Source organism: Camellia sinensis, chromosome 2 (assembly GCF_055761805.1).
Source record: "Camellia sinensis isolate YWXY chromosome 2, ASM5576180v1, whole genome shotgun sequence".
NCBI classification, from domain to species: Eukaryota; Viridiplantae; Streptophyta; class Magnoliopsida; order Ericales; family Theaceae; genus Camellia; species Camellia sinensis.
The window spans coordinates 98,371,578-98,398,359 of record NC_138962.1 but is presented as its reverse complement, the minus strand read 5'-3'; the positions used below and the strand labels follow the sequence as shown (position 1 = coordinate 98,398,359).

The window sequence follows — 26,782 nt, the reverse complement described above, 5'->3', positions numbered from 1 at the left end:
ATTTCCCAGTTAATAGTTGCACATAATGTCTCCCAATGCATGGCAATACCAAGCTAATGTAAACAATTGTATCCAACTTTGTTTAACATATACCAAATCATATAATGGAAAAAAAACATAACCTTGGTCATTCTTCACAAGGCAAGTAAGCCATCCTATCTACGGATGTCACACATTTCAGGGGTATGAAGCCATATCTCATCCAAGAGATCCTCAAATGAATCAACTTGACTACATGGATGCCATCATGTCCTTTCTAATGGACTAGCAGAAAATTGCAGGTACAAATTATAGATTTTAAAGACCAAGGTCTTACAAACAAAAAGAGCAAATACAGACCAATAAATTTCAAACTGAAATCCATTACAACAATTGATATTTGGTTTTCTATACAATAGGTCACTTGTCGGTTGTAACTTGTGTTTAATAATGCTAATTAGCTTTCATACAGTTACTCTCTAAAGAAACCAACTTGATTCTGTGCTTTAAAACTGTAACTCTTTCAATTTTAATAAATCATTAAGTATCATCAGTTGTTCCTTCTTAGCTCGAGTGCTTTCTCCTACCGCTGGTGCAAGTATCTTACTTATCAAAACAAATATGAAGACGAATTGTTCTACTGTATCATCTTTATATGTGCTTTCAAATGATAATTGCAAATGAACATGACATAGCTGGACTCTCTACCTTGATAACTCTTGAGGACAAACAACAAAACAAAAGGCACAAATCAAAATAATAGACACATGTAAAATACTATTGTCAAACTCTAACCATGTTAAAAAGATAACTCCATTTTGACAATCAATTATTTTAGGTATTACTATCTATTGATCTGTAACAATGATTAATAAGCATGGCTTAGAAATGCTTACATATGAAGAATGAGGTCACCAACAGTCATGATCTTCTCTCTGAAAGCATCCTTCATTTGTTCCACAAGTAAGTATCTAAGAACAAGAACCAAGTGTGCACCAAAACGAATCATCTGAGGATCACCATGAGGCCTGAGAGAAAGAAAAAAGCACATCCAGCTCAATGACACAAGTATCCCATGCTCAGGCGGATGAATGTTTATATAACAAATAGTGTTTAAGTAAACACGGATGCATGCATGCATGCATGTGCACGGTATGTTCTTCACTTTTATTTTATAAAAATAAAAAAAATGAAATTTATAAAATAAAAGTGAAGAACAAGTTCCAAACATAGTCCATAGTGAAACAGAATGCTACTTGGAATGCCAGTAAGAAACATCAACAGAGTTATTTTTAAGATGTTTTCCTTTTAAGCATTTGGCACTATTTCAGCCACCTAATCGTGGTCTAGCTTTCAAATGGATCAACACAAAGCTGTGAATGACGACTGCGATTTATATATCTATTTCGTTAATCACAACAAGAATATAACAAATATAACAGGTGGCCACAAATTGGAAGGACCATAACAAGTTATATGCACACGAACATCAAAAAGAAAACAAAGGTTTGTATCTCTAACTTTAAATGCAGATAAAAAGTACAAATTCACCTGAAGACGTTTTCCTCATCTTCGGATGGTGATATCCATGACCATATAACGTCTAGCAGATGCGGTATATCTCCCATCATAAGATTCATCTGGACATCAATGATCAGTAAGAGAAGACTGGCCAATGACATGTTATTCAAAACCGCGGAAACTAAAACAATTGCCACATTTGCTGATGTATACAGAAAAGCAAAAAAATCTTTCTATAGTAGAAAGCAAAAAAGACCAAGCACAGATACTTTGTTTTTATTAAAATTAAACAGAGCAAGCAAACATACAGTGCAGGGACTTTGAAAAAAGAGAAGTGAGGAAGAGAAAAAGAATAAAACAAATAGTGGTGCTCCAAACTTGTTTCTTGGAACTCCCTCCGTCCCAAAATATTAGCCTCTTATTCCATTTTTCATTGTCCCAAAATATTAGGCCCTTTTCAAAAATCAAGGACAAAAATAATATGAATTTCCTATTTTGCCCTTCTTTTAAATTTATTATAAAAAGTACAATTATGACAATTGATATTCCCTAAAAAATGTGCTATCAAAGGGTAATTTTAGAAAATCAACTTTTTTAAAGTGCAATAATTGTACTACCAAAAAAAGTTGAATTCCCCAAAAGGGACTATTATTTTGGGACGGAGGGAGTATAATATACACAAGAACCAAACCAAACCAAACTAAGCCTTGTGTCCCAACACAATACACACAAGAAGCAGAAAAATATATGTAATTCATCAACAGGTTACACGGATGTCATGATTCATGATATGGTGTATAGGAACCTACATTAGGTTTTTTTTTTTAAATAAAAAATAAAAAGCTGCCAAAAGTAAGATAAGGCGCAAAATTCTTCCATTCTATAGGGGAATACATACAGAGGCGAGAAAGGAGATACAAAAGTAATCCAATGAATGCACAATAGACCTATTGCGCTAAACAAATAATCAGCAAAATATTGTAAAGGTAGTATGATACCAATGAGTTGCTAGCAACAGGTTCATCACCAATAAGGGAATTTTGGTCATGACAGAAAACCCTTTGCTTTTTCTCATCCAAATTGAGAACTAAATTCTATTAAGCTACAGAGTACAAAACACCCCATAAATGACAGGACCAAATAACACAGATTAGAATTGTGTTCTTTCTGTGCCCAATTACTCAACTCACTTCAACAAAAATTTCCCTATTACATGTGGTCGGATACATGGTCATTTCCCCTAGCTGGCAATATTTTAAGTCATATCCTCAGATAATTCTAAATCAATTATGTCTCTTCTTATCATCTCAACCCATCTCCTCCTGGGCCTTTTACTTATTTTACCACTCAATGTGGATCAAATAAGTCCTCCTTACATGTGCGTATGTTGGTCCAGGTTGCACATGCTTATTTAATGCACATTAGTTTCATACCCATGCAATGTGGGACTCCTGCTTCATACCATCTTAAACGGCCGCCTAATCACCCAGCCCGCCCAATCCGATCACACTACGGATGATTTCGCCAATCCTATTGTCGGCAACGATTGAGATTCTCAAAATTTATTTGAATTTGAGTCGGACATCGAGGAAAATTTATTTTTTCTCAAATTGCCTTATAAGGTATAGCAATCCAACCAACTCTAATTCTTTCTATGAGCCACATTTGCCTCAATCTTTATGAATAATTGACTCAAAACATCAGAAATTGACCACTCTTGGGTACCACTTACCCCTCCTCAAGTGTTACTTGATATTTACCTTTATTTCTAACTCCGCTATAATTGCATTCCAAATAATTTGTTTTGGTCCTATTTAACATAAAACCTTTAGATTCAATAGTGTCCCCCACAATTTTAACCTAAGAGTTTACCCCACTTATTTGTCAACTAAATCATATTATTTGCATACTATCCCATGCATGTTGAACATCAAATGTGCCCTGACATGTTTGGTCACCAAGTCAGCAACAACCGTGAAGTTTCTTTATATCCAATTAACTTCGGAATATGCATAATGAGTAGAATAGAACTCATAATCTACTACTCAACATGTCTAAATATTTTTCCTACACTGAGATATTGAATGGTCTAAATATTGCTAATTTGGTTCTTACTATGTAATTGTGCAACGTATTAGTTTTCATGCATGTTTAGGACGTGAGAGCCAGTCAAGGAGGTGATCAGTTACTAGAATTATCAGCAAGTTAAATTCCTTGAGCCTGTGTTTGGATCATAGATTTGGGTAGGAGTTTGGAAAAAGAAAGGGAAAAAAGTGGGTGCAATGTGGCTATATTTCATTCACATCTCACTAACTTGTACCCTTTCCCTTTCCCTTTCCCTTTCCAAATCCCTACCCAAATCCATGATCCAAACACAACCTAAAATAAACTTTGATGATTGAAACCAGCAAATAGGTGGGTTGATCCTTACATTACTGTAACACAAACCCTTTTTAGGCAGTCCATCAAACAAGTTAACTGTCAACAAGACATCATTTCCAATAAGTCATAACCACCCTTATTTATAATGGAACAGGTGGCCCGTGAGACATCATTTTAGAGCTCAAAACCAATTCGTATAAAGAAGTGGCATTTGAATATTCAGGTATGCTAAAGTCTTCTGCTAAGAAGATGCTCTTACTTCAATTTGCCGGTGCTGCTCCTTGCATTCTTGAGTAATAGCTTCATGTACTGAGTCACTAAATCATGCAGAAAATAGAATTATCAAATACTAATATACCCCACCAGAAAACCGTAATAAATTGACGACGTATACCTTGAATGGAGTTTCTGAAGAAGCGCAGGCAGATGCCGGGGTTGCTGATTCAGAACTTGTAGTGGCCAATTTTCTGGCCCAACTGTAGATGAAGAAACACTGTCTCCTTGTCCATGACTTCTGTCAATTGCATCTTCATAAGTTTTAAATTGATCCATTCCACCAGGTTGCAAGCGGGCTAGTTCCAGATCCACCTGAACATCAAGCCATGACTTGGCCATCGCCCAACATGCTGACTGCAAAAGCATTGGAAGTTAATTTCCAAAATAACTATAAACTACAGAAGTAACAAGGCAAGAAAATGAGAAGAAATGAAGATCAACGCAACTAAAACTCGCAAGAAATATTGCAAAGGGAGCGGCTAAACCTCAAGATTTGAGCCATTTAAACAAATTACGTATTTAAACTACGAATCAAAATTCACTGCCTCAAGCTCTAAACTTAACACACTGCTTATTCACAGAACTTGATTACGTTGTCTACTAGTATAGTATGAGAAAGTATTCATGACAATGGAGAGCGAGGTTGCCTAGGCCCCGCTCCTAGCCTAGAAAGCCAAGTGGTTGAGTATAATGAGTGACATTAAGGCAAGCCTTAGGTAGCTATGCGAGCATATGTCAGCCAAAGGACTGAATGGGCAGCCAAGGGCTCAACTTTAGGCCCCCAAGAGAGCGTGGGTGAGCTAAGAACCCAAATGGGCATGCAAGTGAGTCTAGGTCCTCAATGAGCGCATAGGCAAGCTGACAGCCCAGCTCATTTGTCTTGGAGCTCTCCATACTTGATGGGGTGCATGCCTCGACTTAGGCTAGGCATGCAATCTCAATTGACAGTGGTGCCTTAGAGGTTTGCCACGTGGGGGTGTGATGACAATGATGCGGCGCCCGAAGGGCTCGCCACGTGTCAGGCGTGGTATAGGTACCTACAGTAGTCTTGTATAAGATAATAATATATAATTGTCTCCCAAAAGAAAACGGATTTTACCCTGTAAATGTGACATCAAAAAATAGACAAAGTCATCTCACCATTGTGCTACTTCATTGCCCTTCTACAACTACATTTAAACAGTTATTCAACTAGATAACAATATGACAGGTCAACAACTAATTCTCCTTTCATTATAGCAGTTCAAGAAAACTAAATTACAAAGATTAACTATTTGCAATATCAACCACCTCTTGTATCAGTTTACTAGATAATTTTTAGGATTAATTTCAGTTTTATCCCGTAAACTATTGTCGTTTTTTTCTATTTCATCCCTAAATTATCAATTTATCTAGTTAATCCGTAAAAATTTGATTTCAGTTCATATGGTCCAATTCCATCCAAATCAATAATGAGGGAAACCTAATCCACTAGGCAAAAAGATAATTTGACAGTTTGGACAACCTAATAGTGGGTTTGGCAATAGTTTTTTTAGTAGTTTTTTTGTTGGCTTTTTTGTCTTTAGTGAACTTTTATAAAAAGAAATTTTCAAAAAAAAATTCACTTTTAAGTCCTACTAGACTAAACAGACCTGAAAAGCAACTAAAAAAAACTTTAAAATTGTGTTTTTTGAGTTTTTTTCTCTAGTGAGCTTTTTTTGGAAATTTTCAATTTTTTCCTACTTTTAAGATCCACTTAGACTTTTTGGGTGGATAAGATCCATTTAGACTTGACAAACCTAAAAAAAAAAAATTTGGCACAAATTTTTTAAAAAATCACTTTAAAAAAAAAAAATAGGCAAAAATATGTAGATTTGTTAGCTATGCCATACATAGCCTAAATCATACAACAACTATATTAGACAACTTACACTCTACAACTATACACCCATCCTCTTCTCTAACCCTCATTTCAAATTAGCGAATAAAAAAATGATTGTTGGGTTCATGTGGTTTAAATTGTTCAATTATTAAAATGACTTTTTGCCCATCAAATTAGGTTTTAACATTCAATTGGACTACTTTAGTTGAAATTAAAATCCTTACGACTAAATAAAAATAAAGGGTAACTTACAAATACACCCCCTGAAGTTTGCTTAAAATACAAATTACTCCCTGTAGTTCTGGAAATTACATCTCGCCACTTCAAGTATCTAATTGCATAACCAATGACCCTTTTTATTAATAAATCATCAAGTCAATCAACAGTTTTTAATGATATCATAAATATATTTCAATTAAAAATTCAAGCAATTTTGTTGTTGTATAGGAGAGTGATCAAGAATTTCATTTTTTCTATTAATTTTGGTACATAAAAATTTTTGGCAAGGGGGTATTTGTAATTTTCAAAACTATAGGGGGCAATTCGTATTTTAACTTAAATCTCAAGGGGTGGATTTGTAATTTAGCATAAATAAAAGTCATAGTTTAAGGACGAAACACAAAGAGTGGCGATAGTTTCAAGAAACATTTTTTTGAGCATCAACAAAGAATTTTATTAAAAAAGAAGAATGAGAGAAGACAAAAAGTCCTCAAACAAATAGATAGAGAAGGCAGAACAGTCAAAACAAAAAACGTTGAATTCCTAGCACTAGAGATGGCAAGCAGCAACCTAATTCCTAGAAATCAAGAAAAATAAAACTCCTTCAAGAGGAGGAGAAGCAAATGCCCAAAATGAAGCCAAATATCCCGCCCTATTTCACAAAGCCTCCTCATCTAATTCCTTGCCGTCAAAGATTTGTGCATCTCTCCAACCAGATAGTCCAAGAAATAGCAAACACAATACAAGACCACGTTGTTTTGGCTCTCTTGTTGCCACCCAATCCATTGAACCTAACACGAAGCATATGAATGCAGTCCCGCGGAGCAAGCCACTGAACATCACATAGGCCAAACAAACGCTACCATAAAGCAAAAGCCACCCGGTAGTGCAAAAATAGATGATCCGCCAATTCCGAGTTCCTCTTTACACATCACACACCATTGAAGACAAAGAAAGTGATTAGGCCTTCTCCTTTGGAAAAGGTCATTGGCTGTGACACCCTTCTGAGCTAAGGACCACATGAAAAACTTCACTTTATGAGGAACAACCACTGTCCAAATTTTCTTATAAAGAGCACACAAAGGGATCATCAATGAGTTTTATCGAACAAAGATTTACAAGAGAAGACCCCCGAAGAATTGATATTCCAAACCCTATTATCACAAGAGGAAGAAAGAAAAACCCCATCAATCAATGACAACAAAGAAGCCAACTCACCAGCCTGCCTATCATTTAAATTCTTACGAAAACCAAGATTCCAAGAAATGGGTGCCACATTAGAACATGCCACCGACGCTATTGAAACATCCCGAGTATGAACCGATCTGTAAAGGAGTCAAAAAGCTATATCGAACAAGGAATCTCCTAACCAAACATCCTCCCAAAATCAGATACTCACCCCATTCCCCACTTTCAATGATAGGAAATTGGACACTTGTGGATACAAACGAGTGATCGACTTCCAAGGAGAACGACAATTGCCTCTAGTAACCACATTAGAATATCTACCATTGGCATGAACTTCATACTTGCTTTTAATGATAGAATACCATAGCGACCCACTTTCAACAGGAAATCTCCATAACCACTTACTCAAGAGGGCAATGTTCCTAGTAATAATGTTTCCTATAGAAAGAGCCCCTTTATCCCTAGGAAGAGAAACAACCTCTCACTTAACTAGATGATCCATTTTACCCTCATCACACCCTTCTCAAAGAAAATCTCTCATCAATTTCTCAATTTTCCTTGCAATGTTGACCGGAATTTTGAACAAGGATAAGAAGTAAATAGGAACATAACCCAACAAGGACTGTACCAAAGTATACCCCCCCTATAGATAATAAAGCTCACTTCCAACCCTCCACTCTTTTCCCAATTTTGACAAATACAAGCTCCCAAAAAGATGCCAATCTAGGATCTCCTCCCAATGGAAGCCCCAAATATTGAGAGGAAACTACTCAATGGGACATCCCAGCATATCCGCCATCCTTTGAACATAGGTAGACTCCAAATTAATACCCACAACACTACTCTTACTAAGATTGACCTTGAGCACCGACACAATTTCAAAGATTCTCAAAAGCATTAGCAAATTGCCAACCTTGCCCCCCATAGACGGAAAAAAAAAGATAGTGTCATCCACAAACTGTAAATGGGTGACACCAATCCTATCCCTACCCACCACAAATCGTTTGATAGCATCCTTTTCTTTAGCTAGATCGATGATTCTACCCAACACATCAACAACTAAAATAAACAAAAATGGTGACATTGCATGACGACATTCACAATGACCTAAAAGTATTCCCAGGCTTACCATTCACAATGACCGACATATTGCATGACGACACACACTCCCAAATCCAACTCCTCCACCTAGACCCAAAGCCTTTCCTTTCCAACACAAAATCCAAAAGCCCTAATCCACATGATCATATGCTTTCTCGAAATCCACCTTAAAAACAGCGCTCTTTTTATGCAATCCTCTATACTCAATTAAGAAACACAGACGCGAATACGGATGCGGACACGGATGCGGACACGGACACAGACACGGGACATGGCGATTTCCAAAAAATGGGGACACAAACACGGCAGGGACACAACAATAAAATATGTTTTCATATGTAAAATAAATTGATAGAGAGAGATACAGAGAGAATGAATTATGTATTGATTGATATTATTGATTGATGTATGTTTATTATATTTACAAGTCCTATATATAGAAGAAAATGTGGTAGTAGGTGTAGGTGGTAGGTGGAGTGAAGTGGAGGTGGTAGGTGGAGTGTGTGGTAGTGGAGATGGTAGGTGGAGTTGGTGGTGTGGTAATTTACACAATTTACATTTTACATTAACAGCCCCCCTCAAACTCAAGGAGGATAGGTACTAGCCAACTTGAGTTTGGAGAGAGTAACAAAACAGAAAAATAAGCTGACAATTAAAAAATTAAAAATGGGATAGGAGACACTGTATGGTCGTGTCGGACCGTTGTAGCAGACAGTTTACGGGGTCATGTCGGACCGTTGTAGCAGACAGTTTACGGGGTCATGTCGGACCGTTGTAGCAGACACTGTGGTCGTGTCAGACGATAGGGAAGACAGTTTATGGGGTCATGTCGGACCGTTGTAGCAGGACAGTTTACGGGGTCATGTCGGACCGATGTAGAAGCTGACCGGAATCAATGTCGGGACAGTTTACGGGGTCATGTCGGACCGATGTAGAAGGACAGTTTACGGGGTCATGTCGGACCGATGTAGAAGACAGTTTATGGGGTCATGTCGGACCGTTGTAGCAGACACTGTGTGGTCGTGTCAGACCGATGCAGAAGACAGTTTATGGGGTCATGTCGGACCGATGTAGAAGACAGTTTATGGGGTCATGTCGGACCGTTGTAGCAGAGGTTGTGGTGGTGCACCAAGGGGGCGACTTAGGGAGTGCGCCATGAGGTGGCTTGGGTGGTTCGCATGGTGTGTAACCATGTTCACCATGATATATGTATAACCCCCCCTCAAACTCAAATAAGTGTGAAGAGAGAAACCTATTTGAGGTTGAAACAAAGGGATTGATAAAGCTGACCGGTGTAGAAGACACTGTATGAGTGTGTAGATAGGCTGCCCAAAAAATATACATATAGATATATATCGAGCCCTCAAAAGTCGTGCCCTCAAAAGGCGTGCCAACTTTATCAAAAGATGTGCCATGAAAAGGCGTGCCATTTTGTCGGGCGTCAAGAGGCGCGCGATGCGCGTGGCTGCCTCGGCTATTTAACCAAGACAGAGCCTGAGGCCGAGGCAGAAGCAAAAAACCTGCGAAATCCTCTGAAAACTCTTCGTTGTGCTGAGAGAGAGAGGCTGTAACACTGTTGTGCTGAGAGAGAGTCTGTAACACTCTGTTGCGAGAGAAAAATGGCTTCGTCGTCCCGTGGTCTGCTGACTCTCTTTCCTGACCTCAACGAGTCAACAAGAGAGATAACGGGTGCGGTGGCCAGTGAACCTCAACCAAACACTGCCAGTTTTGCGCCGTTGAACTTTCCGATGCGGTCGGTGGAGCAAAAAATGGCTGTGCAGTCGGATGCGGAGGCCAATCAGTATACGTTGAAGTCATGTGTGGAAACCATGGCTGCGGTGACAAACTTGTCGAACCGGCTGCAGAGTAGGGCAAATGAGGTGCAGCAGTTAAACTCCCAGCTGGCTCTGCTCCAACGCATGTATAAGGATGCGCGAGCAGAGATAAGCGTGCTAAGGGCAGAAAACAAGGAGCTGAAGCGGAAGGCCACCGTGATGTTCCGATTTGGAGGTCCTCCATATGCTGCAGTGGAGGAGTATGGGGGAGTGAACGTGCTCGGCGGCGTGGAAAACACGGAGGCAACACTGTCAAGGCCCGCTCAGGACGGAGGCAAGAAGAAGAGACCGGCGGAATAGGCGGCGAAGTGAGGTCGGTGGGTGGCCGGCTGACTTGATGACTGCAGCAAAGATGGTCCTCCATGATTGGCAGAGGGGTAAGATACCCTTCTTTGTTCCTCCCCCACGGGAAGGAGATGACTTATCTGTGGTACCCAAAGAATCTGTTGTAGAAGACGACAAGGTGGTTGATGATGATCAGGCATCGGCAGCTAGAAGAGCCATTGCAAATGTTATATCATCCCAGCAGCTAAAAGATGTACCCATTCAGGAGGATCTTTTTAGCGAGAATGAATTAAGGGGTGAGATGCCTGACCAGGTTCCAGCCACCGAGGCATAGATTCCTGTTTCTAGTGTACACGTTACACCGCCAGAGAGAGAAGAATCTTGATAGAGCAGTTGCCATGGTGTAATAATATGCTGCGGAATGTGTGTTTTGATCCATCATTGTTGCAGACATGGTGTTCGACGAAATGTCCCAGAGGGATTTTGGGTTTGCTTCGGCGAGGTGGTGAAGAAGAGTGAAGGTATGTGTAGAGAATTTTAGCGGACTAGGTTGAGGTCCGGCGGGCGGCCAAGGCGAGGTTGCCGCCCGCCGGTGAAGCGAAAAATACTAAGTTCTTAACTTCGCTCTGATACCATGTAAAATAAATTGATAGAGAGAGATACAGAGAGAATGAATTATGTATTGATTGATATTATTGATTGATGTATGTTTATTATATTTACAAGTCCTATATATAGAAGAAAATGTGGTAGTAGGTGTAGGTGGTAGGTGGAGTGAAGTGGAGGTGGTAGGTGGAGTGTGTGGTAGTGGAGATGGTAGGTGGAGTTGGTGGTGTGGTAATTTACACAATTTACATTTTACATTAACATCATATATTTTTATTTGCTATCTACATTAATATTACATCCACAAACAATCAATATTAACAAAAACTAACTCTAATTCTAATTCTATATTTTTTTATACCAAAAAAAAAAACACTTTTAAATTAACACATCTTTTTTTATAGATGATCTATTAAGTATTTAAATCTAAGAAAAAAAATAATAAGCATTTAACATGAGATTTTTATTGATAAGTCCAATTTAGAAGTGTTTTAACCCAAGAAGTCCATGAAGGAATTTTTTAACCCATTTAGTCCCATGTATGTATAGTTTTATTCCATAAAGTCCATTTTCTTGATTTACACTATTTTCTTGGACACTTATGCCCTTATACTTAATTTTAATACCCTTATAAATATTTTTTCAACGATTAGCAATTTAATGATATGAAAATTCATATTTTAAAATTCACATTTGTAGGAATGTAAATTGGCCCGTGGGCGGCCCGAAACCCGCCCGCGACCCAGGGCGGGCCCGGCCCGTTGACAATGTGAATATTCACATTGACATGTTAAAATTCACATTAATAAGAGTGTAAAATTGGCCCCCGTCCCGTGGCGGCACGAAACCCGCCCGCGGCCCATGGGCGGCCCGGGGCGGGCCCGGTCCGGCCCGTTGACAATGTGAATATTCACATTGACATGTTAACATTCACATTGATAAGAGTATAAAATTGGGCCGCGACCCATGGGCGGCCAAAAGCCCGCCCGCAGCCCGGGACGGGCCCGGCCCGACCCGTTGACAATGTGAATGTTCACATTGACATGTTAACATTCACATTGATAAGAGTATAAAACTAGACAGCAGCCCAGGGCGGGCCCGACTCAGCCCGTTGACAATGTGAATATTCACATTGACATGTTAACATTCACATTAATAGGAGTGTAAAATTAGCCCCCGTCCCGTAGCGGAGCGAAACCCGCCCGCGGCTCATGGGCGGCCCGGGGCGGGCCCAGTCTGGCCCGTTGACAATGTGAATATTCACATTGACATGTTAACATTCACATTGATAAGAGTATAAAATTGGCCCGTGGCCCATGAACGGCCAAAAGCCCGCCCGCTGCCCGGGGCGGGCTCGGCCCGGCCCGTTGACAATGTGAATATTCACATTGACATGTTCACATTCACATTGATAAGAGTGTAAAATTGGCCCGCAGCCCGTGGGCGGCCCGAAGCCCGATCGCAGCCCGAGGCGGGCTTGGCCCGACCCGTGACAATGTGAATATTCACATTGACATGTTAACATGCATATTGATAGGAGTGTAAAATTAGCCCGTGCCCCGTGGCTGCCCGAAACCCGTCCACGGCCCGTGGGCGGGCCCGGCCCGGCCTGTTGACAATGTGAATATTCACATTGACATGTTAACATTCACATTGATAAGAGTGTACAATTGGCCCGTGACCCGTGGGCAGCCCGAAGCCCGACCTCGGGCCAGGGCGGGCCCGGCCCGTTGGCAATGTGAATATTCACATTGACATGTTAACATTCACATTGATAGGAGTGTAAAATTAGCTCGCAGCCCGTGGGCGGCCCGAAGCCCGATCGCAGCCCGAGGCAGGCTTGGCCCGACTCGTGACAATGTGAATATTCACATTGACATGTTAACATTAACATTGATAGATGTGTAAAACTTGTCCGCTGCCCGAAGCTCGCCCGCGGCCCGGGGTAGGCCCGGATCCAAACTCGAGCCACCCCAGGCCGCCCACGGGCTTCGGGCCGCCCACGGGCTTCGGGCCGCCCACGGGCTTCGGACCGCCCATGGGACGCAAGTGAATTTTACACTCTTATCAATGTGAATGTTAACATGTCAATGTGAATATTCACATTGTCAACAGGCCGGGCTGGGACCTCATCGGGCCGCCCACGGACCGTGGGCGTGTTTCGGGCAGCCATGGGGGACGGGCTAATGTTACACTCTTATCAATGTGAATGTTAACATGTCAATGTGAATATTCACGTTGTCAATGGGCCGGACCCGCGTCGGCCCGGGGCCGGGCTGCCCACGGGTCACGGGCTAATTTTACACTCTTATCAATGTTAATGTTAATATGTCAATGTGAATGTTTACATTGTCAACGAGCCGGGCCGGGCCTGCCTTGGGCAGCGTGCGGGCTTCGGGCCGCCCACGGGCCACGGGCCAATTTTACATTCCTATCAATGTGAATGTTAATATGTCAATGTGAATATTCACATTGTCAACGGGCCGGACCGGGCTCACCCCGGGCCGCCAATGGGACACGAGTCAATTTTACACTCTTATCAATGTGAATGTTAATATGCCAATGTGAATATTCACATTGTCAACAGGCCGGGTCAGGTCAGGCCCGCCCCGGGCCGCCCCACGGGCCATGGGCTAGTTTCGAGCAGCCACGGGGCGCGGGCTAATTTTATACTCTTATCAATGTGAATGTTAACATGTCAATGTGAATATTTACATTATCAACGGGTCGGGCTGGGCCCGCCCAAGGCAGCCCACGAGCCGCAGGCGGGTTTCGGGCAGGCCACAGGTCGCGGGCTAATTTCATACTCCTATCAATGTAAATGTTAAAATGTCAATGTGAATATTCACATTGTCAACAGGCCGGGCCGGGCCGGGCCAGCCCCGACCCGGGCCCGAGCCTGGGCTTCGGGCTGCCCACGGGTCATGGGCCAATTTTACACTCTTATCAATGTTAATGTTAATGTTAATATGTCAATGTGAATATTCATATTGTGAACGGGCCGGCCCGGGCCCGCCCCGGGCGACGAGCTGGTTTCGGACCGCCCACGGGCCGCAGGGCCAATTTTACACTCCTATCAATGTGAATGTTAACTTATTAATGTGAATATTCATATTATCAACCGGCCGGGTCGGCCCTATTTTTTTTGCTTGTGGGCCGGCCCGGCGCGACTCGAATTTTTTCGGGCACCCACGAGGATCGACATGAGCCGGGCCCCTACACATTGACAATATAAACATTTATATTGACGATGTGAACATTCACATTAAGGGTATTTTGGTAATTATGTCACCCATAGAACTTATTGAAATATAAGAAAATAATGTGAACTAAATGGAACATAAGTAGATAAAAAGGGTATTTTGGTCTTCTTATCTCAAATTGGACCTAATGGAATACTCAAAAAGAATATGGGTTGGATGGAATAAAGCTCTTAGAAAATGGATTTATCAAAAAAGCTCCCATTTAACATTCATCAAAAGTACTAAATAAAATGGAAAAAAAAAAAAAAAAAGATAACTTGGCATGTCCCTAGTGTGTCCCCTGAAAATAAATTAATTAAATAAAGGAACACGCCATGCGGTGTGTCCCATACTTGTCTCTGTCGTGTCCATGTGTCCCCAAAATGTCAACAATCTCATTGGCCACTAGGACCACATACAGGATTTGCCGTCCATGCACGAAGGCCCCTTGTGAGGGAGAAATGATTTCCCCAAGGACAGCCCTAATTCTTTTGGAGAGCACCTTTCCAAAAATTTTGTAAAGTGATGTAACCAAACTAATGGGCCTAAAATCTCCAATCTTGACCGACTTCTCTTTCTTGGGAATGAGACAAATGAAGGATGCATTGGTGCATAAGTTAACCTCTCCACTCTCAAAAAACTCACCAAACACTTTCATAAGATCCCCTTTCACGATCTCCCAACAGTCTTGATACACTTGCCATTGAGAAACCATCTGGGCCTAGAGCCTTATCTCTCTCGCATTCAAACACGGCCTATTGGATAGGCACCGAACATTCTTCAAAGGGTCTCTCGAGCCAACTGGCTTTCAAGGTATCCACAGGAGCCCAAAAAATACCTTCGATCCCTAGACGGTCCAGTCCTCCATCAGAATAGAGAATCGAGTAAAAATTGAAAATCTCATTAATGATTTGCTGCTCCTTATTCACCACCAATCCTTGCCCAATTTTCAAATTTTTAATGAAATTCTTCTTCCTTTTCCCCGACACAACCGTATGAAAAAATCTTGAATTGATGTCGCCCTCTTTTGCCCATTTCAACTTAGCTCTGTCCCCAAAAAATCTACTCCCTAAAATCAAGCTCTTCCAACTTTAATTTGAGCAATGATCTCTCATCTCTTGAAGTCCTAGATAAACACTCCCCAGACTCCTTTGCATCCAAATCTTCAATACCCTGAACTAACTCTGCTTTCAACTCATTTAGATCACCAAAAACTTCACGCTTCCAAACCTCTCCTTGACCCTCTCAACTTTCGCATAAAACCCATGGACTCTTCCATTCTCCCACCACTCCTTGAAATAAGCTTTAAAGGAGCGATTTTCCAGCCATACGCTCTCGAATATGAAGGGGGTTGGACCCCATTCGAAGGGACAACTCTCAAAAATCACCAGGCAAAGGTCCAAAACAACTCTTAGCGCTACCTCTTGCTGTAAATTAGGAAACAACTCCTCCCAACCCAAAGTACGATGAAATCTATCCAACCTATAGCAAACACGATTCTCTTGAAGATTAGACCAAGTAAACCGACCATTACTCAAGGATAGATCAATCAACTCACACTCTTATAAAGGAATCGAAATCCCACATACTTCTATTTGTGGAAACCCCATTGAGCTTTTCTGAAATCAGCCTAACCAAACAGCCTCCTCAATATATATTATACATATATCTATATATATATGTTGCAATACATGTTGTAGAAGCTAAATAGACATGCTTTGACTCAAAACCACAACTGGGAGAGCTTCTGCATATGCTCATATGCATTTTATGCCAAGTAATAGGTAGAAGGAATAAATAGTTGATTGTTCTTAAAAAAGCTCAAAAGATGTATCAAAGCAAATTATGGGGGAACAAAAATTGACAAAAAAAAAATTATTCACCCAAAAAAAAAAAAACTGATAAAAAATTAGAAGGTAGCATCATTAAGGAGCAAAAAATTACCTCCCAGTCTGTACAAATAGGAAGAATACGCTTCAAGTTACTACATTGGGCTGCATATACTGCTGTTTCATATTTCCCACCATCTTGCTCTGCAATTCTCTTCAATATAAGAAGGCATAGAAGAAAGAAAATCACTCAATTGATCGACCATTTTTTAATGGAGATATGGCAGCATCTTATTAAGCTACGAACATTGAGAATCTCCAAACAACAAGAGCAGAAAACAATTTACAATAACATCGATTGTCTACCAATCTTACAAGAGAAAGTGAACAAGATTTGATTTATCAATCAATGGGAGTTGCTGAAAAGAAAACTTAGAGCCACAAAATATTGAGAAAAAGGGAGCACAAGGAATTTGTGTGCGACATTTATAGAAATCATTGTAACTGCATAAGAAAGTTTGTTCACAGAAAGTACTTTGATTAAATATTTTTCCCCGTACCTCTGATACACAATAGGTAGCCCACTTCCAAAGGCGCCATTGGTGACCAATGCCACTTTCAAGTTCAATAGCTTGCAGTGTTCTATTCTTTCCATTTTTTACCAGGGCTTCAACTGATGGACATAGGTCCAACCCTCCAAATGGGCATAGAGTTGCAGCTCTCCATGGCTGTCCAAAGGGAATTTAATATCACAATGGGACTGAAAGTTTACAACCTCAAAAATATTTTGCATACCTGTCCAGCAGACCGGCAAAGATCACATGCCTCCTCTAGTCTGCCAGCCCTTAACAAGGTCCAGACATCTTCCAGAAGAGATTCATCTTGTTTCTGTTGATATTAAAAAAATAATAATAATAATAATTATAACAAATAATAAATAAATAAACAAACAATACATTTCAAAAAATGTTAAAAATCTTATAGATCTACTAGTTTCAGGAAAATTGAAGCCAACAAGATGAACGGCATAGGATACAGATACAGTGCGTGGTTGCAAAGCTGAACAGATGTGAAAAGGACTTTAATATATTGAAATGTAATCAAAATTATATTCAAAATGTACTACAACAGACCACAAGCAGTTCATCGGTGAAATAAAATTATATATATTGAGACAATTGTTCATCGAAGAGTACTTTATCATCGGGTAGTTGTTCAGCATGTTCACGCGTTGGAGCATCAAAATCCAAGTGATGAACAGTTTTTGGTTTTGAGACACCTTTCTTTAGAGCACGTTGGGTATGACGCCAAACCCCAGAGCTGGGGAGATAAGTACCAACATGAGAACCTCTCACCTGCAAAGACAACCAACAGTTATGCCAACCATACCACAGAACTCCTAATACAATTTCAGTCAAATTATTGTGAAGTTTAAACTATCAGGGAAGAACCAAGGAAATCAAACAATTATTTTTAAATACAATCTTCTTCAAAGAAGATAAATGACTAAATGGCTGCCGAATGGTTCTTTGGTATTCTGTCTAGATATTGATAATAGGACCCAACATAGCTTAATCATGGTTTGATCCTTCTGCTTCGGGCCAACCACATGTTCAAATATGAAAACTGAAAGTCAACCGGGCTAAAAAAACAATGTGAATGAGAGCCACAAAATTGTCATCCCATAGTCTATGTTTTCATTAAGACGTCTCCATTTTCATTTTGCATGACCAGAAAGCTTAGTCAACATTTGCTTACCCATCCCACAACTGGTGGTATTAATGAAATCTCCAGCATCCATCAATCAATCATCCATTTCAGCCTCCTCTGTTTTAATTAAAGTTCGCCCTTATGAGTGTGTTATTCCTTCACTTCCTGGATCTTGTCCAACAATAAAGCACACCCATTGTCCTAATTGACTTTCTTCCAATTCGATACATATGCTTGATCCCACACAACAATGTTTTTACTTTCATCATGAAATTAACTTAAGGATATTTCCTTACATCTGCGCTTTTTTTATCTAACAATTGATAGATAAAATCAGCAGTCTTCGTAATTTGTTGGACAGTGGCTATCCATTATCATTACACCCTCACCACCTGCACCCAGTTCTACAAAATCCTTTTACCAACTCTAGTCTTGCTTCTCATATATACCCATTGAAATCTAAAGCATCTCAACTTAAATCAAGGCAATCAAGCTCTAAACTATCAGTCTCTACTAGTCAAACTAGTGATCACAAATGGCAAACAACATGGGATCTCTTCCCTGAAGTGCCTAACCAATCCAACCATAATCAATCCAAAAGAAGACCTTCCCAATGCAACCTTAACCTAGTGTAAAAGAACACTTCAGTGGACTTCTTGCCGCCCATGTAATGACTCCATCAAAAGCCACAAAACAATATGAAGATGCTCATCTTTCCTTCAGTTGCATAACATAACAATAACTTCCATGGATAACCAACATAATACTAAACCACATAATATACTACTGTTCTTGTCTCATTTCTTGACCTTTGCTGTGTCACCCTCTTAGTTTCACAGCACACCAAATAAATTTTTCACATAGCAGTTGATGCAGCATTTATATCCCTCTTTATTCCTTATCTGTTCTCTCATCATATAAAATACCTCCTCTATTCCACATGCAGATATCATCAATACTTTTTTACTAATAAAATAAATTAAATAAATACTCCCTAGTTAAATATAATTTATTCCACTGTAATAGTGCAAACCTCAGTTTTGTTACGCTTCATCTTACGATGAGACTATTCTTATCTTCAAAGCCCTCAATTAAACCCCAATGCCTTTCCCATATCTATAAATTGCTCCAAAAAAAAAAAAAAAAAAAAAAAAAAAAAACAGATACAGTTCCTAAAAACAAGTCAGTCAATAATATCTGCTGCAATGTGTTCCCGTGTGGTTTATTGGGTAAATACTGAATGTAAAGTTGTCACTGTTCCACATCCTTTGATTTCTTCATGACACGAGCATTTGATCCTCACCCATGATGCATATAATATAATCCATCTCTAGTTTCTAGATGACTTATTTTAGTAAGTACATGCATGTCTTGATCACCACACACCATAGTTGTAAACTTACAATATGGATCGTCATGTGAATTTTTATATATCTTAGACTTACTAGTCTCCATTTAAATATAATTATCTACTTAAGTTCTCCCTTTTCCAAGACTATATCATGTTTTGAAAACCTTCCCACCAAACAGCCTTCAGAACTACAATGTATTAAAACAAAATTTTGCTTTTAGAATACAATTTACAATTGCTCCTGTTTAACCCTCCAAGGGCCCATCACTACTCTCCTACAACCAGGCAATTAATGTTGCAAGTCACTGATTCTTCTACCAAATCACATTCTCCTTTTACTAATACAAAATTAAAGCTTTAGATCTTTTGCTTTCAAATTTCAGCACATAAAACCTATTGCATATTTTATCTTCTTTGCCACCCAATATCTTGATAATATATTTGATTTATTAACGTGCACTGAAATCTCTCCAGGGAAAAAGTCTTTTTGATCACTAAATTGTCTGCTAATTTGGAAAGAAGGCACTCCAAGCCTTACACCTCATTGATGTGCATGTTAAAGAAAAAGATGTTAATTTTCACTATCTTAAATCATTTGTTTACTAAAATAGACCTCAAATAAACTAAAAAATAATAACAGCTGAAAATAGCCACCTTCAACTATGATAATTTCTCTAATCGAAAAAGGAAAAAATAATTCAAGTATATGGTGGATTATGGTATCAATTCACAATAGTTGGCAGCTTCAGACTATCTTTTGAAATGCAACAAGAAAGACATTCAAAATCAAAATTAAATTTTAAAAAGTAAAGAAACAACAAACCATGGGTAAGCATTAGACTGTCAAAACAGGAGAAAGTAGCAGAGTCATCACCTCATTATCCAAATCAAGCACTTTGGAGGCTAATCCTTCAAGCCACTGAACAATCCGGAGGCCTAATTGTGCTGTATGATCTGCAACAACAAACTGGCAAGCCTCCAAATGCGAAGTTGTAGGCGACTGTCATAAGGCATTAGATGAACTCACAAAATAAGAGCAAGAAAACATAATGGAAAACTTGAGAGTTAACAATAGAAGATGCATCACCAGCATCAGATCTTCTGGAAGTTCTTCATTTCCTGCAAGAAGATGAAAAAAATAATTTCACAAACAAGCCAACATAAACATGCAGGAGCCAACAAGAATACCTTGTCTAAACATTCAAGTACACTAAGTAACTTCAATATGCATCATTATTCCTAACCAGGAAACTATGTGAGCAAATATGTAACTAAAGTTTGAACATTCTAAGATGAATGTTGGGATAGCCAATCATCTAATTTAAGAATTCAATTTGTGGGAAGTTATGTGATGAGAAATGTACATAAAAGAATGACCAATTTCACCATCAAATAGAAATTTGTTTAATAAGGAAAATGATAACACTTTGTAAAGGTTTCTAAGTATTCAATTAGACATGGTATCAGGTATGACATGCACCAACAATCAGGAATAAAAATCTTCCAAGATTTCTAATACTAGCTGATTCATGATCCGATATTGTAACATATACCAATGTTGTCTCATGAAGATCATTACACCATGAACCAGCAAGATTCTCAGAAGTCTACATAACTAGCCCGATTGAAACAGTGGATTAAAAGGTGAGGTGCAGAGTGGAGTGGTCAAATATTACATTGACCAAGAGAGACGAATTAATTGTAAATGTTGAAGAGAATGGTCAGATCACTTATATGCTCATATATTCAGCAGGGATGTAACTGACGAATATAAACTTCAAGTGTGCTTTAATCTAGTAACATGGAACTACTTTAAAATCATTTTTGAACGTCACAATGCTATTTCTTCTTAAGCACAACTAAATAATTTGATACCAACAGAGAATGGATAAATTACACAAATACTTCACTCCTCAATACATAAATCATGAAGTATGAACTTCCCAAACTTCAATGAGCATGCATTCAAGAAGTTTCAATATTGTTGTGGTGACACTGTAGAGCCCACTTTATCTATATAAAACATCAATTCTATGATAGGAACATTAATGGTAGAGATTTATTTCCTTTCCCATATAGGTACCACAAAAGAGACCAAGAAGCAGCCTCATCAAGTAAGAGTCGAGCCTTCTGCCTCATCAACTTGTCCTCCACAATTCTTTGTCTTTCATTGGATCCATACCTACGGAAGTAGAGCACAAGATACAGTAAAACAAACAACCAAGATGCTAAGCATTACCAAATTTAATATGAAAAAATCAAAACAAAATATTCATGATAACTGCATCCTACGAACCTCATTCAGCACAATTCAGAGCCAGTATTTACAAACAAAAAAAAATGTGCACTATATTTTAGGCAGAGACCTTTCTCCTAAGAAGTATAGACACAGACATGTGACACGACACGGACAAGCCGACACGCTAATTTTCAAAAAATGCAGGACACAACATGTGAGGGACACGCATGAAATATATAATTTTATATATTTATTCTATATTATATATATGAATATATTATTCAAAGATAATAAAAAATGTAATGTGACACTAATTCCTATAAATTTATATGGTTTTTGTTTTATTATTGTGTCTTGAGTTGTTTTGTTCAAACTTATAGTTAGTTTCACAAGTGTCTAATCAATAGACACGTGCGTTTAAGCACTAGGCACGTGTATCCTCCAAGTGTTCAAAAAGTGTCTAGGTCTTCAAAAAAATTTAAAATAGGACATATTTTGAAGAGTGTCAGACACGTGTCCTAAGAGTGTCCAAAGAGTGTCGGTGTTCGACACGGATACGTTACCTTCTTAGAAGTGTCCGTGCTTCTTAGCCTTTCTCATTGTTTCTTTCTTTATAAACTAGAAATGAGACTTCCTCCTCCCTTGTCTACCCACCTCCTATTTTCATCCTAATAAAGATACGTTTCTCGTGCATGCAAAGTAAAATACTACAATAATATTCACAATACTCAACATGCTACAGTGGTACATGTGCACACATTCCGAAAGAAGACTCTTCAATAGAAATACAAATATACGAGAAGTGTGAGACCCACCTTATTGACTCTGATACATTGCGGCAAGATCTCTCAAATTGCAATATCAAATCAGGGATAGGCATCAACCCTGTGATACACAGACTGTCAACTGTAAGATACACAAGGGAATCATAAATGTTATTCATAATAAGTTTTGTGGCAGAAGAAACTTGAGCACAGAAAGGAAATTCTGAACACCAGTGTAGTAATTTAAAATGTGAAACAAGATAAAGCATCCATTCAGCTTTCAAAGAAGCAAATCAATAATCAATGTAAGCTTCTCAAGTCTACCATCTTAGGTCCAAAATCCTCCAAAACTTTCTCCAGGAGTTACGGAATGGAAATATTTATTAGGTTAGCACCAAACAGTTACTAGATCAGCATCCGACATGGCTCAGAATAACATAAATAAAAAATTTAAAGATTTTGTAATATGTAAAATAACAATTTAACTAGAGGATAGAAAAGTTAACTCAAAATGAACTTCAATTGAGGTCAAAATCAAATTTCATTTCTAAAGAAGATCATAAGCATCAAGCAATTTGAAAAGTTACCATGCCAGTTTTAGCAAGTAAAATGGCTATCCCAAAAACAACAAAAAACCAAGTAGCATTGCACTATTTCATCATCATGCAATCCTAAATGGATATATACCATAATGTATGACACAAACAGAAAAACTCCACATAGGGGTGAACTTGGATTTACACATAATTAAACACAAAAACATAGTGGCATCACATATGCAGAAGCATAATCAAATAGTTCCTGAAACTCCAAAAGATTAATGCACTTGATGAATTGCCCTCTTTGATGTCACTGAATCCACAATAATTAGAGTTCAATTTTTTTTTTTAAATGATCCACTCAGCTCCAAAATTGATAAACATTAATTAGATTCAAGAAAACATCTTGTGATCTCACACCTACATAAACTGGCATAGGTTAGATGAATAAATGCAACTTAAACACATCCTTCAAACCTGGCCAAAATCTTTAACCATTGACGTAAGAGACCAATCCATATGCAAAAACACTAAGAAAATTGTGATTTTAATTGAGAAAATTTACTTCAAGCACCTTGGAGAGCAGAATCAAGTAGAGAAGCAAATAAAGTAAAAGTTGTATCTCCACCATCTGACAATGCATCATCCTCATGCTTGCAAGATTTTAATGAATAACTTCCAGGTCGACGTATTGAATCAGCAGCAGCATCTACCTCAGATACAACGCGACTGCCAGCCAATGATTTTCTACACAAAGCAGATTGTGTCTTTGCAGGTGTTCCTTCTAATTGATCAGAATCAAAGCTCTCAACCTCTTGTTTGATATCTTCAAGAAAAAGTGCAGCGTTTGGCCGCCTTTCAATGCTCTGCCCGTCATACAAAATCCTAGTTCCACTGAACTTAGAAACTGAATTGTCGTGACTGGAAGTTGAGTGCCTTTTCCTACACATTGCATAATCATTTAGTGCAGGTACGCACAAGCGAAATACAGTAAATTCTGTAATTTGTTAAAATAGGGTTGGTAAAAATGCACTTAAAGTGCAATAACAGAAGAGCTTTTAGTAGGTAAAACAAAGCGTATTCACAACACTGCACTAAAAACATTCTATCTAATACGCTTAAATCGAGCTTTTTTTTATATTTTAACACATAATTTATCAGCTCTACTTTTAGATTACAATGATCATGGTGGTATGCTTAATGAGAATGATCATTATACACTTATAGGATTGTATTGCATTGCTTATGTTAGGCATGGACCACTAGTGTTTTTCAATTTTGACTTTTAGATATATTTTTATTCAAGCATATACTTCATTTTGATTATGACTATCAAGTATCATGATTGAGAATAATTTGTAATTGTGAATATTTGGTAAAGCACGTGAGAAATTATATAAAAAGATTTGTTTAAATGGTATATGATTAGTTGGTCACTTTGTTATATTATCCATCAATAATTGTTTTCAAATTCAAAGATATTGGCAAGTGATGCAAAGTATAAGAAGCACAAGGAAGCGTAAATTCAAAAAAGCGACAATATTTGAAAGTTGACATGATTTCAAAGAAAAACCAATAGGAACCATATATAATCATATTTCTAATATTATTAGAGTGTTATTTTATTATTATTTTTAAGTTTTCTAGGATTTTTAGGGCAAGGGTATGTTGGTAATTTTCATATTTGTTGACATGGGCTGTAGGGGTTGCCCATGGGTTGTCTTGTGGATCAAGTTATTTAATTAGTTTTAATTTATTGTTCTTATTTGGCCTTAAATTAGTTTTGAAAGTCACAGTATTTTTAGTAGTTTTCTTTTTTAGTTCTAGTTGGAATCGGAAATCTCTAAAGCTTATATAAAGTTGTGTAATGCTTCTAAGTTAATAGAGTTGATATTAGAGAATTTTAGAAGTTTTGAAATTTTCTTACGGATTGTGTGACGCAATCAAATCCCAGGTACTAAGAAGGACAGACATGGACACGCGACACAACACATATACGATACGAACATGCAGACATGCCAACTTTCAAAAAATGTCGGACACGCGGGGGACACGTATGAAATATATAATTTAATACATTTATCATATGTCACATATATGACTATGTCATTCAAAAATAATAAAAAATATAATACAACACTTATTTTATAAATTTACTTTGTTTTTTCTTTTATTATTGTATCCTAAGTTATTTAGTTCAAACTTATAAGTTATAACTAGTTTTATGTGTGTCTACTCGATGGACACTTATGTTTAAGCAATGGACAGATGTGTCCTCCAAATGTCCGGATCTAAAAATCTTCTAAAAAAATAGGACACATTTTGACGAGAGTTAGACACATGTCAGGAAGTGTCCAACGAGTGTCAGTGTCTGTGCTTCTTAGCCTAGGTGTGATTCCTATAACTATCTTCTTCTTCTCCTTCTCCTATTATGTTTTCTGCACTTTGACATTAAAATCAGCCCCAAAGCTCACTGTTGCTGCTATCTCTATTTGTCCTACATCAACAAGCCTATGCAAATTTGAACTACAACCTTTGTACAAATGAATAAGACTCTAACCATTTCAGTTAAAAGGCTAAATATATTGCTATTTGACTTTTTAACTTTTTATTATATATGTTATGAATCATTATCATTATAATTATTTTCTGTGAGCTTTGCACCTACGCTCCAAGATGCCTTTGTGTTCAAGTGTGCATAACGCTTTCACCAATTCATTATTCACCAACACTGCCTGAGAGCACAATGCACTAATACTACGGGGAAATAAATGTGGTTAGACCAAATTGATGGAAATAAATATGAACAACCCAAATGATACTGGTTGAAATTGGGCATTTTAAAGATACAAAGGGGTTGTTATGATAGTGAAGCAGAAATAGAGGGAAAAAAGTGACTACTACTGAATGGAAAGCGTATGGTATGGTAAATAGAACAGAATACCCATAACGACGATAGCGCTCTCTGGTGCTGAGATCTTCGGGGTCGAAGTAGCCGGGAGAAGTCTCCATATCAACCTCCATCGCTGCAAATATTGGTTGTGGAAATCCTTAAAACCCTAAATCACTTCAATTGTGTGTCCAGTCTGGCTTGGATCCAAGATAGAGAGATACAAAGGGTTTAGGGTTTAGAGAGAGACAAAAGCAGATGGAAGAGAGACGGGAGTAGGATCTGAGGAGGAAAAATTGGCTAATGCATGTCACAACAATGATATGGTGTAACGCACCAATCAAATTCAATAACAGGCTAGCCAGCATCGTCATCACCAAACAGCCTTTTGCCTTTTTGGGAACCCAACTTTTAATTCACGTCTCTTTATATAAAAAAAATTAAAATGTTAAAAAAAAGGACAAATTACATATACCCCTCGAGGATTGGCTAAATTACAGATATCCCTGAGGTTTCGAAAATTACATCCCGCCCCCTGAGGTTTGTATTTTCATAACAATTTGCCCCCTGAGGTTTATATTTCATAACAAATTACCCCCTAATTTCTAATGAAAATATAGCATTCAGGGGGGAATTCGTAATTTCTCAAACCTCAGGGGGTATCTGTAATTTAGCCAAACCTCGAGGGGGTATATGTAATTTGCCCTAAAAAAAATTAAACAGTTAATTTTTAATTATCTTTTCAAAACACTCTTTTGTTGCTATTTCTGTTTGCATTTTTTAATTTTTTAAATCAATCCGCATTTTTCTCTCTCACATTTTTTTGGTTTATGCTTTCATGCCAAAAATTCGAATTTGAATTCTTTTTACTTAAAAGTCTACGCATAAAAATAGGAAAATATTTTCACATACTTAATTATCTCAATCCATATCATTTCTTAGTATACACACTTTGTAATTTAATT

The 26,782-nt window shown here is 38.3% G+C and overlaps 1 protein-coding gene across 4 annotated transcripts in view; it reads right to left on the bottom strand.

The window, feature by feature from the left end:
• The window catches only part of LOC114270524 (nuclear pore complex protein NUP107), a 49,614-nt gene extending 23,391 nt beyond the window's left edge, over positions 1 to 26,223 (bottom strand). For 2 of the 4 annotated variants that reach the window (XM_082915228.1, XM_082915230.1), the window contains exons 1-14: positions 25,872 to 26,093; positions 23,502 to 23,869; positions 22,440 to 22,530; positions 21,454 to 21,567; positions 20,473 to 20,506; positions 20,260 to 20,385; positions 17,521 to 17,679; positions 17,120 to 17,212; positions 16,885 to 17,052; positions 16,440 to 16,538; positions 4,277 to 4,512; positions 4,142 to 4,199; positions 1,531 to 1,619; positions 876 to 1,007 (exon numbers count right to left, since the gene is read on the bottom strand). In XM_082915228.1, coding sequence (XP_082771354.1) covers positions 876 to 1,007; positions 1,531 to 1,619; positions 4,142 to 4,199; positions 4,277 to 4,512; positions 16,440 to 16,538; positions 16,885 to 17,052; positions 17,120 to 17,212; positions 17,521 to 17,679; positions 20,260 to 20,385; positions 20,473 to 20,506; positions 21,454 to 21,567; positions 22,440 to 22,530; positions 23,502 to 23,869; positions 25,872 to 25,951 — 1,847 coding nt within the window. In that variant the 5' untranslated portion in view covers positions 25,952 to 26,093. Of the gene's footprint in view, positions 1 to 875; positions 1,008 to 1,530; positions 1,620 to 4,141; positions 4,200 to 4,276; positions 4,513 to 16,439; positions 16,539 to 16,884; positions 17,053 to 17,119; positions 17,213 to 17,520; positions 17,680 to 20,259; positions 20,386 to 20,472; positions 20,507 to 21,453; positions 21,568 to 22,439; positions 22,531 to 23,501; positions 23,870 to 25,871 lie in introns of all 4 variants that reach the window. The other 2 variants (XM_082915231.1, XM_082915229.1) reach the window with 2 other exon arrangements.
• Positions 26,224 to 26,782: the final 559 nt, after the last annotated feature.